This window comes from Aristolochia californica, unplaced genomic scaffold (assembly GCF_029961685.1).
Source record: "Aristolochia californica isolate CCGP_79_NKW_82.1479 unplaced genomic scaffold, dmAriCali1.0.hap1 SCAF_6, whole genome shotgun sequence".
NCBI classification, from domain to species: domain Eukaryota; kingdom Viridiplantae; phylum Streptophyta; class Magnoliopsida; order Piperales; family Aristolochiaceae; genus Aristolochia; species Aristolochia californica.
In genome coordinates this window covers 38,684,742-38,698,264 of record NW_027182257.1, presented here as the reverse complement: position 1 = coordinate 38,698,264, position 13,523 = coordinate 38,684,742, and the positions used below count along the sequence as shown (strand labels likewise).

Sequence of the window (13,523 nt, the reverse complement as noted above, 5' to 3'; positions counted from 1 at the left end):
GTTTTTTTTCTTTTTGTTTTAATGGAAATTACTTGTACTCTAATTCAAAATTAGCAAATGATGCCATTCAAGAAATTCTTAATTTTCTTAATAATATAGCAGCTCAAATATGGGACAATTATATAAAGTATAATAGTTGATTTAACATGACCAATCTGTTTATAGATAATTTTTTTAAAATTTTTTATTTGACATTTTATTTTACTAAACAAATTATCGGATAAGTATTGTAATGTATGATATTGATTATTAATTTCTAGTTATTCCCTAGAAAAGGCACTAATAGGTTCATTTAATTTTCCTTGGAAATTCTAAAAATTTTCTATGTAATTTCCTAGTAAGGCTTTGATAGTATTTTATGCAAAGGTTTCTTAGAATTGTGTATCTAGGAATATTATTTTTAGCTTTTTTTTGGGATATAAATTTCAAACTAGGGAACTAACGGAGGCCTAATAATCAATTTCATACATTAACATACTTATTCGATAAATTTGTAGTCAAATAAAATATTAAATACAAAATTACCTCGTGCTGAAAGTATTACAACATTAATTATTAAATACTTATTCAAAAAATTTTCACTACAGTTTTTTCGCCTTTCTTGACACGAAAATCTTACATAGAAAATTATATGATTTTTTTTTATAAAATTTTTTAGCTAGAAAAGTGTTTTTAGGAAACACATATCTTGTATCTTTCCAGTGTTTACCGGAAAAAGACAATAACACGGCCTAAGAATTTTAAAGTATTTGACTTATTTTTTAATGAGAATTACCTCCTGTTTTGTCCCCAGAAAAAAAAATTAAAAAGTGGAGTGCTGGGGAACCCGGTCGGTGCTGTTTTTGTGATTGTTAGGGTAGGGATGGCTTCGAACTGAGCTGGTTCGCGAGCCGGCTCTGTTCGGCTCGGTTCGATTCATCATGTATCAAGCTCGAGCACCGAAATCGGCTCGTTTACCTTAACGAGTCGAGCTCGACTGAAGCTAGGTTCGGTTCGTCGGCTCGCGAGCCGGCTCGAAATGTGTCGGATTGGTATGAATCGGCAAGATCACGAGCGAGCGAGAGGGGGAGCGGGAGCGGGAGCGAGAGCGAGGGGGGGAAAAATTTTTCCTCCCCCCTCGTCACCGCCGACCCCTCCCATCGGTTGTTGTCGCCGCCTATACCGCCGTTGTAGTTGTTCGTCGGCGTCTATACCACCGTCGCAGCTGCTCGTCGGCCGCCTCTGTGGCCGTCTGTTCGATTTCTTCCTCTCCTCGCCGTCGCCTTTGTTTCCATCGTCGCCACTTCCGTCACCGCCGACTCCGTCGTGGCCGTCATCCCCGATGATAGGTCCTCCCCAGAGCCGTAACCCCCTTCCCTCCGCGTCGTCTCGGCGGAAAACCAGAACAGGGGAGAAATAATCTCCCCCTTCCTCGCGAGAAGATGATCTCTAAAAAAAAAAAAAAAAAAAATTTCCTCTGGAAAAAATTAAAAATAAATTTTATAGAAATAATTTTCTATAAACTATTAGTGTCTCATGTTTTTTTAAACATTTTTTAATTGAAATTTTTTATTAAAAATCATATAATTTTCTAAGTAAGATTTTTCGTACCAAGATGGGGTAGAAAACTGTATAGAAAATTTTTGAATAAGTATTTAACAGTTGATTTGTAATACTTTTAGCATGAAACAATTTTAATTGCAATTTTGTGTTTGATATTTTATTTAATTAAAAATTTATTGATAAGTATAATAATATATTAGATTGATTATTAATTTTTATTTATTTCCCTAGAAGAGACAATAAAAGGTCCATTTAACTTTCCTAAGAAAATTTTAAAATATTTCCTGTAATTTTCTAATAAGTCACTAATAGTAATAAGATTTTATTTAAAGGTTTTTTTGGGAATATGTATCACAAGAAAAATATTTTTAGTTTTTCCTAGAATATAAATTTTTATCTAGGGGCACTAAGGAGGCCATAATAAATTATGGCCAGATTCAAAAATTACAAAACAAGCTAGACAACAATTGGAGTAAAAAATATTAATATTGGTGCATTTTAATCCATTATTGAAATTCAATCCTGAACCTCCCCTATCATTATATTTTTTAAAAATGTATGCATAATTTTATATATAATTTATTCAAAGCCACCCCTACATGCGAGATCATAAACAAGGAAAAAAAAAAAACTTTGTCCCTTCCTCATGGCTCTTAAATAAATTGAAAAGATATTTTAGTAGAAATACGTTTCTAGATACTATTAGTGGTTTTTTCAATAAATGTTGAAAAGACATTTTTAATAGAAACATAGGGACCATTAGTGCCTCATATTTTTTCAAAATATTTTTCTAATTATAAATTCTTTTTAAAAAATCATATAATTTTCCAAGTAAGATTTTCTTGCCAAGATGGGTTAGAAAACCATATAGAAAAATTTTGAATAAGTATTTGACAGTTGATGATATAATACTTTGAGCATGAGGCAATTTTCATAGCAATTTTGTGTTTGACATTTTATGTGATTAAAAATTTATCGATAAGTATAATAATATATTAGATTAATTATTAATTTTTATTTTTTTCCTTAGAAAAGGCAATAAGAGGTCCATTTAACTTTCCTAAGAAAAATTTAAAATATTTCTTGTAATTTTCTAATAAGTATGTAATAGTAATAGGATTTTATTTAAAGGATTTATAGTTTTTATTTGGGTGATTGTAAATTGATAGTGATATTTTATTTAATTTTGTTGTGTTTGATTATTGTATGGAGTTTATTTATAATGTTATGCAGTGTAAGGAGTGTTTAGATTATTTTATGGAGTGTATAAACAATTTCATGAAGTGTTTATGGAATGTATAAACAATTTTATGGAGTGTTTATATAGGTATTATGTATATTGATTATGCCCAATTTTAAGTAGAGGTCGTGCCAAATTTTATACAAGTATTATATATATAGATTATGCTAAATTTTAAGTAGAGGTTATGCCCAATCTTATACACATGTTATATATATAAGTTATGCCCAATTTTATGTAGAGGTCATACCCAATTTTATGTAAAATGTATGCATAATTTTATATACATTTTATTCGAATATATTTTTTGAAAAGTTTTAAATATATATTGAGGCTCGAACTCGTTGGGCTCGAGCTCAATAACGATTTTAGGCTCGAGATGAGGCTCGGCTCGAAATATTTAAATCAAGCTCGACTCGAACATAAGCAGGTTTGGGCTCGGCTTGGCTCGATGTCAAACCCTTGGTTAGGGAAATAAGAAACGGGCCTACGAACCCGACTTGGCCGGTATGAATGAAGCCCACTACAACTTCCGGACCAGAAAACCCTATACTTGTGGCCTTTATAAACCTTTCAAACCCTAAATACCTGGCCTCGTTATTTTCCTCCCTCCATAGTTCCAAAGCAAAGTATCCCTGCAACGATGTCGGTCAGCGAAGCAGCTTGTGCCTACGCTCTTTTGATCCTCCACGACGATGGGATCGCCGTCACGGTATGGTCCTCTTCCGTCTCTTTTGCTCATTAGTTTCTCGAACAAGAATCGAGAGATATGTTGTTTGCATTTTCTTTCGAAGCTGAATATTTTGTGTTTATAATCTTTTATAGGCCGACAAGATTTCCCTCCTCTGTGAGGCGGCGAATGTTGTTGTTGAGGCTTACTGGTTCGGGCTCTTCGCGAAACTTGCGCAGAAGAGGGGTGTTGGGGAGCTAATCCTCAATGTCGGATCTGGTTCGTATTAGTTCTGTCGATGTGGGTTGTGTTTTTTGATTTCCCATGTAACTCGTACCATTTCCAGTCCAATGTTCTAATGGGGTGTCCATAGGTGGGGGAGCCACTCCTGTTGCTGGTACTGCTCCTGCGGCTGGGGTAGCCGCGGCACCCGCCGCTCCTGCTGCAGAAGAGAAGAAGGTGGGTTGATTTGAGATTTTCTCTTCACTGCTTTTTGCTTTTCTATATTGCCTAGGTTGTAGTTTGGAGATTTTCTTATTTGTTCTCAGTTGCAGGAGGAACCGAAAGAAGAGAGTGACGACGATATGGGTTTCAGTTTGTTCGATTAGAGGTCTTCCTTCATTCGCATTCTAATTGAATTAGGTTTCACCACACCAGTTTTCAGCAATTTTTTTGGGTGGTGTGCCAGTTAATGTTTCTCTGTTTTTTTTATACTTTGAAGGAATAGAAAGTAGTAATTTTGTTTAGATTGTGATTCGGCATATTTGTATTTCAATGGCCAAAAATTTTCGGTAATGTTAAAGCCCTGTTCTTCTTATCCTTCTTGTTCCTTGTATATATATATAACGGACTAGAGCCAAGCCAATTCAGTCTACTATAGTGAGTACATACCCGATTATCAGTCCACTAGAGCCAAAGCCAGTTCGACAACAACATTACGGAGCTTAATTAATTGAACCAGATTTTGCAAGTCAAATATAAAAATGTCATGAAAGAGATACCAATCATCATCATTTGCTCAGCTCTCTAAGATCAAAACCTCAATACCAATAGCGTTGGAGAGAAAAAAATATTAACAAGGATGAAAAACTTATCTTGGCACAACTTAATCTTTGCTTTTTCAAAAGTGCACTACACAAAACTTGATAATCTTAATCACCATCTTAGTGTGGGGATCCTATACTGTTTTGATATCATATTAGATTTTAGGGTCCCATGACAAAGTCTTTGACCAAGGTGGTAAGAGAGGAGAGGAAGAAGAAGAAGAAAAGAAAAGAAAAGATAGAGACGGCTAGAGAGAGATGGAGAGAGAGAGTTTAAGAGAAAAGCTAGAGAACAATTTGATAGAAGAGAGGAGACTTAACGATCGACCCATGCTTTAAGCTTCTATTTATAGTTTTGGAAGGAGAATTATAATGACTAAAATGTTCTTAAGGCTACAAGTTTTGTAAAAGAAAAATCATAAATAGACATATATCATCTTCTTTAATTACACATTTGTGTCATTCTTATGAGAAGACTTTTTAGTCACCTTAATTGCTATCTTCTTGACGTGGGGGGAGGTATTTACTTTGATGCCACTTCGAGATATCTTGTAACAACTACTCATATTCATATATTCTTCAACCGTCAACTAATGATTATCCAATCCTTATATGCACAATATCAACCAAAAGGGGAGGACAAATTAACAACCTCGCAAGAAGGGAAGGGAATATATTCACAAAGCCGGTTACATCAAAGATTTTAACAACTATATGCACCAAGTTGAAGAAAAGTGTTTTGATAATGTGAATAACCTTGAGTGGTATGTAAAAATTTATATATTTTCTACCTATCAAGGTGAGGAATATGCATGTAGTTTACTACTTTTGATCTCTATAAATAAGTGTATGGGTGAGGATAGGGTATCAGCTCATAACCCTAATCCCCTCTTTCTCTCATGCTCTCTCTCTCTCTCTCGTTCTCCCTTTTGCTTTAGTATTCCTCCAAAACATTATTGGAAGGGTCAAATTATAGCTCAATGTAACTACTCTGGTTCTTGTCTATTTGTACATAATGAGCCCTACAATAAGCAATTCGTTGGCGTCGCTCAGGCGGAAGCCGCTGGTCGGCAGACTGGGAGATCTTCCTGAAGGTTGGGCGACATTCGAAGAATGGGATTGATGTCGAAGAAATTCGCAGGCTTGAGGTCGAAGCTGGAAGACACAGTGGGCATGATGGGGAAGTCTTCTTGGCAAGGTATGTGGTGGAATCCAAGGGTGTACCACACCACTATGTCCTTGTTCTCGATTGGCCGATTCCTTCAGTGGATAATTAGAAGAAGACGGACGGATTAGCTGAAAGTGATCAGAAAACTTGCTTCACGATGATCAATCGGGAGTGGGTATTTTACCTGTCGGACCAAACAGCTAGAGTGTCTTCTCCTTTGCTTTGATACACGAAAAGGCCACCAGCCCACTCTTCGCTCCTGTTATATGCCGTCACCCAGATCTGTGGAGACATTGTGAAATTTTTTTCCCGATTTAGATATTTATTGCCTTCTGAAAAGGAAAAAGAAACTCCCCGATTCTTCCCCATGTTTCTAATGCGACCAGCTCAAGTTCAGATTACCTGATTGTTTGTGAATGCTCCACGAAATTGGGGAGGATCCTGTGCATCGAGTATGCTAGCAGCAGTACCTGCCGGAACGATTTTATAGCCGACCGGATTCCCAACTCGGCTCTTTCTTGACGGATTAACAACGTGAAACTCAGCCGGGTCGTAGAGCTTGAACTTGATCTGTGCCTCCTTCTCCGTCTTTGCTACCTGCCTCTTGGCTTTCAAGACGCTTCTCCTGGGTGACTCTTCCGGTGACGTCTTCTCCTTGACGAGATTGACCTTGATGAAGGAGTTATCTGTGCCGTCGATATCCATGTCCAGGTAGAAGGTGATGTAGTGGTCATGGATGACGCCGACGACGTTCTCAGAGAGAAGGGTTCCATACATTTCCTCTTCTGGTGGCACCTGGTTCATGTTGTCGTGTGGTGTCCCCTTCACCATGAGTATCCCACTGAGCCCAACCTGAAATCACCCAAAACAATTTTATCATTTCCTTCAATCTCAAGGCAAACTTAAAAATCTGTCGGGTTTTTTTTACCTTGACACGGATTAATCCGTCGGTTTGAAACTCCCAATCAACGATGTAATCGTAGTTCGCGACGGATGCAGCCATCCGAACCACCAACGTCACCTTTGGCCGCACCTCCCGAATCTGCCAAAAATCTCGCCACAATCAGACAAAAGCAAAAGGATAAGATATCAGAGCTTGGCCGCTGGTTTCGGGTTTTCTTTTTCTGCTTCTTACCCCCATCCCGGTAATGGGACTCTCGGCGTGGCGCCATCCTATGTCGCCCGCGTACCGCTCGAAGACGCATATCATGTTTTCCCGGACGTACGGCTTGCCGTCGACTGCCGCAAAGACGCCGTCCATGTAGTGGGCGTATCTGGGGCAATCGTTTAACGGGTCCAGCGGCATCGCCTGCAGTCCGAAGCCGTATTCTCCGGCGTCCATGTATGTCTTGAAGTACCAAGCGTCCGTTGGGTCCATGTACGGCACGAACAGCTCCGAAGTGAACCCTTTGTACATCACGTTTCGGACCTCGCCGGATTGCGGGTCCGTTGCCGTTGCTCGAGACACGATGACTCCGGCTCGGGGATCCGGCTTCAGGTGGAACTCCCAGTTGGCCCACTTCACTCTGTGACCGTCCTCGATCCTGAAGCTCGGCCCCCTGGGCTGCTCTATAGAGATGGGATTCAAGGGGATGGTTGCGTACGACGGTGAGTTCGCTTTCTGAGCCACCTGAGAAAAGCGGTAATCGGTGTTCGTCGCCGCCGGGATGGGAATTTCTCGGTTGCGGTCGGAGATCTCAACCACTTCTCTGGTGTCCATATCGAGCAAGACAGTAAGACCCTCGATGGGTCTCATATAGAAGTTGACCGTCCCCTGCATGGAGTAGCACTGGACTTTAATCAATCTCCTATCCTCTTCCTTCTTACCATACCAACCCAAAGAAATAGGTAGGCAGGCGAGGTCCGATAACGCCACCCCGCGGCTCAGTATCGAACGATTGAAGGCAGCGTCTAAGAGAGGAGCCCAGGTTGAAGTCGTCATGTCCTCGATCGACATGGTAGGGTAGCCGGAAGCGGTAGAAACATCGTGGCGAGTGACCTGACGGGAACCCAGATCGACAGTCAGGATATGGGACTGACCGTTGAGGAGGGCGATGATGGAGGCCTGGCGGGGGGGAAGCGGGTCTCCTTTCTTCCATTTCAGGACCAAGGACTTATCTGGTTCTTCCAAAACGAAGGAGTGGATAGTGAAAGAAGAAGAGGCGAAAGGCTCGGATGAAAAGAGGACAGAACGAACTAGATTAATCTCCGATATGGTGAGAGGATCGAGAGGATGGTGAGGAACACGGTTGTGGTGGTCATGTAAATGGCTTGTTCCGGCTCTTGACAGGAGATCATTCGATTTGGCCTGTATTCTGTTCTTGGAGGTACACCATGAAGAGTAAGTAGAGCAGGCGAGAAGCTCGTCTTTGTCGGAGGTAGTATAAGGGAGGGGAAGCCATGTGCGAGTGAAGAGCAGAAGAAGAAAAACACAGACAAGAAGAAAGAGGAACCGAAGAAAACTGCGGCCTTCCATATTTCCCGATCACTTCTCTCTACTATACTCTGCTCTGGCCTTTTATGGTCTGCCCGGGGTGGGATTTTTTTCTGTTTTGTCTTGCTAATCCTTTCTGGTGATCGTCAGTCCATCAAAGCTCAGGAGTCACTCCTTGGCGAAAACATCAATGCCCTATTGGAGTGAATGGCAGAGTTTTTGTCCTTCCAAAGATTCCAACGGGTGGGCAATCGGCCAAATGCACAAAATGAATCTTTCTTCTTTTCGTGAATTCGAGCGCTTGAGATGGTGGGCCCCTAATTTGATGCATGTGGCCTGAATCGCTGGCTGGCTGTCCTTTTTAGGGTTTTACCAGCCTTTGGCGAGAAAGTTTGGTATTGATGGAACCGATAAGTCTTGGCGCATATGAACCTAACGGTTACAAGTGTGCGAGTCCAATTATATTGCATCAAGTGGCAATTTAGTTATTTTGTTAAGCAACGGAAATTGAAGACTCTTTAGTATTAATGTCTTTAATGTTGAGGTGATCAAAGGAGATTAGGGAAAGGGTGACGTCCAAAGAAGGAAAGAGACAATAGAGGATGAGTATGGGGAGGGGAAGAAAAGAAGAGGATGTAATAGCAATGATCTCAGCCAGAAACAAATAAAATAAGAACTGAAACAAGTTCTGAAAGGCAAGAGGAGCAACAACTTTCCAAGGACTTTTTATGCAGAGAATCAAAATAAGAAACCTTCCACTACTAGCATAACAGGTAAACACACTTCTGTAGTAACGATCCAACGTTTTGTTGTCGTTGAAGACAAGAAAGTGCCCAGCTTGTTGAAGACAACTTAGCAGTTGCTGAATAATAGACTTCCATAGATTACAATTAAGTCTATGTTGGGTGCTTCAAAAAAATTGCACATGTGCTGCTGATGGTAATTCAAACAACAACAGTTGCTTCTTGTTGACCACCAAGAGACCTAAGAAGCCAAAAGGATGCTTATAAGCATAAAAGGAAGATCTTAGAGCTTGAAGGGTTAAATCTATGAAGTCCTTACAAATTTTGACCCAACCAGATAACCCAATTTAAATCCGACACATTTATTTGACGCAAACCAAAGATGACAGCATACCTTGGTCAGACATCATCCCCATGCCTTGCAGCATCCGAGGGTACTCCCATGGACCTTAGCAATTCTTCTCTCCCCCTGCTCCTTTCTAGCCCCCTTTTTCATGCTTCATATGATAACCTTATTAGTGCTTTTCTTGAGTATCAAGTCAATCCTCCTTGGTTTCTCAAGTGACACTAACACCGGGCTTGAATATTCCCAAGGTTTGCTACAAAGGAGCAGATAATTGCAGTAACAATCCCCACAGCCTACACAGTCAACAATTAGAAAAAACAACCTTGTTTAGTTGGCATTCGGTGTTCTCAACAAGACTGAAATCACAACAGGAAGCCATCTATCACTCCCCTGCCACTCCTATTCTTGTCATTTTCTGATCCCATGACCTCTGTACTACTCTGATTTTGGTACTTCATTTTAACTCCCACTCCCAACTTCACCACTACTTCTCGTCTATGCTTGAGAAGCTCTCGCAACAAAGTTATTGACGCTTCCTAATGTGGCATCAGTAGAGAAGAAAAAGAACGGAAGACACAGAGAGGAGGAAAAAGAAGAAGAAGAGAGGGAGAATAAGGGGGAGGCGAGAGCAATTAGGGAAGGAATTTTTTTCTCAAAATCACTGTTATAGTCCCTTTCAAACATTACAAGCTTAAATAGAAATCAAAACCCTAATTCACATTTCAAAATAAAAAAAATACCCCTAAATAAATGAAATCATTACTCCTAAGGACAATACAAATAAGTAATAAATTACAAAATAACATCTAATCAATCCTAAATGCCTCGCTACCTAACGATAACATGGTGATAACATGGTGGGTCTCGCCACAGTCCGAGGTCTTCTGGTATAGACTCATGTAATCAGCGGTACACGAGTGGTGTCCTCACCACTTCCTCTTTGAACCCCATTACTAAGTTGTTTCAATGACTTTAACATTTAATAGTTCACTCACAAAATGACTATAACACTCACACCCACCCTCAACCTCATTTAAAGTTTGTAAGGTTGTCTTATGTTTCTAATAGGTTTGGAACCTGAGAATGAGAGGCCAAGTTGGTTCTATTAACAGGGGCCACCACATTAACAAATTCCTCTCCACTCCCAACTCTAGTGACACCATCAATTGACACCCTTTTTTAAATCTCCCCCTCAATCATACCAGTCCTAACCACATTCTGCCCTAAATTTCCATTTTCACCTCACCCCTCCATGATTTGTTTCGAAGGGTCTTCCCACTATGATTATCTTTCCCTTTTTTAAAAATCTGTGTGCACCAAGACTAAACTCATCATCTCTGCCCCCTATCTGAACCTTCATATCTTCAAATGGGTCCAGTAATATACTCACTTGCATATTTTTCTCTTCTTTTTTTCATAATCTGATCTTTCCTTTACCGTCTTAGCTACTCCAAAATTTTAGACACTGTTGATACTTGTTAAGTTGGGTCCAAGGATTCCTTAACAATACTAATGCTTCCTCCTTTTTCTCAGTCTACTACCCCATTCCTATTGCAAATATGATCTACAGTATTATATTTGAATTCATAGCAGTTCATCTTTGAATGTGACACACCCTCCTAGACATAAGGGCTTCAAAAGGTTCAATTCTACAAGTATTTTTACTTACATAAGCTTTCTTTGTGTAGTACTAGTGCAGCTCTCACTTAAAAAATCTACTGGTCCAACTGCCAAGGCAGAATCAATGCCTAAGAGGTGAATAATTTTTCTCTGTTGATTGAAAAAGTAGTTCCATGAGAAGTATATCTTCTATCAATTTTCCTGGCCCCTACTCCAATGTTTTGTCCAATTCCTCATTTGAAAGAGTCAAGAAAGTATCACCTGGGATGTCTTCCACTACAATGTCACCTCTTGGCTTCCTACTCCTCTTGAGCTTCATAAGTCTTCAACCATGCAACCAACTGTAAAAGTGAATGTTTGTTTTCCTTCTCTTGCGACCTCCTCTTGTATGCGAATCAATTTTTAGGTTCAATCCTTCCACTTGCTTAATATGTTTTCCTTTTTGTTTATTGTGGATGGTGAGGATCCCACATTCTAATCTTTTAGAGATTGATTGACCACCAAGAAGGTCACTTGGGCAATCATTCCCTTGTTTACTTTCTCCCTTAGCTCTTGTTACTTTTTTTTGGTTTCTTTATTTCTTCAGATTTCAGTGAACCAATCCTTGAACAACACCCATTTTGTATTACATGTCCGACTTAGTGTTACTGAGCATGTGTTGGAACGCTTAAACTTTCATGTGTACTTGACTCCCTCTTCATATTTATACTGTGATGATAGAATACCACAGAATTTATAGGGATTCCACCAGCATTAAGAGGAAACTCTAGTTTTGATGAATGTTTTCCTCTCGGCATCAATGGATGGTATCATTATCTTAAGCTATAACTATTAGTACTTAGTGCATATGTCCAGTAAAACCCATGTCCATGCCTTTACTTTCATGCTGAAACTCTAACCCTGAAGTTTACTGTTACTGTATCCATGGATAATGTCATTGTCTTACATTATTAATCTTTAGTGCATATGTCCATCCTTTACTTTCACGCTGACACTCTAACCCTGAAGTTCACTATTCCTGTATCTCCCTTGCCTTTATGCTGAAACTCTAATCCTAAAGTTTTCTTCCGGTATGTCCCTTGCCTTCATGCTGAAACTCTAACCCTAAAGTTTACTATTCCTTTATCTCCTTCGTCATCATGCTCCTAAAGTTCGCTATTACTATCCGCCTTCATTTTCATTTTGTGGCTGCATGTTTCCCCACTCATAACAATTTTCTAGTGTTTATTACTCCTAACTCCCTAAAAAAAATACCAAATTACAGTCACTTTCTGGTTTAAAATTTGTTTTCTCTCACCTCCTTTCTTCATCATTATGCAAAACAGATAATAATAGCCTAAAATTTTAAAAGTATAATTAACTTTTGATTATGGCACAAACAAATTTTAAACCAGGGAGGAAGTAACTTTGAGCATTTCTAGGGGGTTATGAATGATAAACCTTTTTCTATAATAGTTGCTCAATTGTCCATTGCTAACACATGCACCTCAAGTTTTTATGGTGTTGAACATGGGTTGAGACAAGAAGTGAGGCAGATCAATGGAGGAAAGAGAGAGGTGGTAGAAAGAGAAAAAAAACATTATATTATTGCAGCACCCATTATTGCACTCTCTATCTCAATGTATTAAAACCTGGTTGACTGGGCCAAATTTGACAATTCGAGGGATGAACCAGCAGACTCCGGTCATTGTCGCACAGGGGAGTTTCCCCTATGTGACATAGAAAGAGGGGAGAGGTGCACCTCACCACTTCCAATCACATTTTTCCACATATGAAGTCTCAGTATCTAATTAGGTAAAACGCAGATGGAAGCACAGTAAATATGGGTTCAGAGAGAGAGAGAGAGAGAGAGAGAGCTTGCCCAACGGCCACTCATGTAGATGAAGCAAATGCCTTATTTAGATAATGGTGAAACAGCTTGCAAGAGAAGGATACCAAAACAGAGACGAATGAAAGAAGAAAACCAGTAAAAATATGGTATCATTATCTTGCATAAGAAATTTTACTTTTCATGAAGTTATACTTTTCTCAAAACTATAATCCGCAGTGGGTTCCTAGCCAAGTAATTCAGCATCATGATGAATATGCAAGGTGCAGTTTCCATGGTACAGATGCATCTCCTTCAGTTCTTTTAGACCTTCCATGTACTTCTAAGCTAGGACTATCACTGAACAAGTAAATCTCGCAGCATAAATGGAGATATTTGTTATCATGCACACTATATATTGTATGAGTAGATTAATCACTCTTTAAGATAAAAATAAATGAGTATAACACCAGAAAGGTAACATGTGCATATGAATATGAAGCAATAGTAGGTGACTCGGCAGGCCACTTAGTAAATTGGTCTTGGCAGGTTAGAATGGTAACATAAAATTTCAGACTGACCAACTCCCTACAATTAAATAGAGAACTGAAATTTCAGGATAAATAGTCTGTAGCACCAACCTAGGACCATTTTTAGAAAATAACCCACATAAACTCCATCCTTTTATCAGATTAGATGTTCTGCCCTGGAGCTCAGCTGGTGCTAAGACAGTGTTCCTGCAGCACATGCCCCACAAAACTAGTTTCCAAGCAAATTTAGCATAAAGAAAATGCATGTTAGCAGATATTACTAACAGAGCTAAGACAGTAATCATGAGAACTGAGAAACATGCAGTGAAGGTAGCGAACTCTAATCCATTTTCAAAAAAAGGGGTAGTAACCTTTAATAA

General features: G+C 39.3%; 2 protein-coding genes across 4 annotated transcripts; one reads left to right on the top strand and one right to left on the bottom strand.

Moving 5' to 3' along the window:
• The first annotated feature begins 3,383 nt into the window (after positions 1-3,383).
• On the top strand, positions 3,384-4,213 carry LOC137933911 (large ribosomal subunit protein P1-like). Of its 2 annotated transcripts, none has more exons than XM_068778019.1 (4): positions 3,384-3,494; positions 3,608-3,731; positions 3,826-3,911; positions 4,007-4,213. In XM_068778019.1, the coding sequence occupies exons 1-4, from the start codon at positions 3,426-3,428 to the stop codon at positions 4,058-4,060; spliced, it is 333 nt and encodes a 110-aa protein (XP_068634120.1). In that variant the 5' UTR covers positions 3,384-3,425; the 3' UTR covers positions 4,061-4,213. The 2 variants fall into 2 exon arrangements, with proteins under 2 accessions (XP_068634120.1, XP_068634119.1); XM_068778018.1 differs by having other exon boundaries at positions 4,001-4,213.
• Positions 4,214-5,176: 963 nt separating this feature from the next.
• Positions 5,177-13,471, bottom strand: LOC137967107 (amine oxidase [copper-containing] gamma 2-like). 2 transcript variants are annotated; one of them, XM_068813544.1, is made up of 7 exons: positions 13,255-13,471; positions 9,235-9,479; positions 6,799-9,081; positions 6,592-6,705; positions 6,066-6,515; positions 5,848-5,945; positions 5,177-5,755 (listed from the first exon to the last, which is right to left on the bottom strand). In XM_068813544.1, the coding sequence occupies exons 3-7, from the start codon at positions 8,137-8,139 to the stop codon at positions 5,545-5,547; spliced, it is 2,214 nt and encodes a 737-aa protein (XP_068669645.1). In that variant the 5' UTR covers positions 8,140-9,081; positions 9,235-9,479; positions 13,255-13,471; the 3' UTR covers positions 5,177-5,544. The 2 variants fall into 2 exon arrangements, with proteins under 2 accessions (XP_068669645.1, XP_068669644.1); XM_068813543.1 differs by lacking the exon at positions 13,255-13,471 and having other exon boundaries at positions 9,235-10,084.
• Between the last annotated feature and the right edge of the window lie 52 nt (positions 13,472-13,523).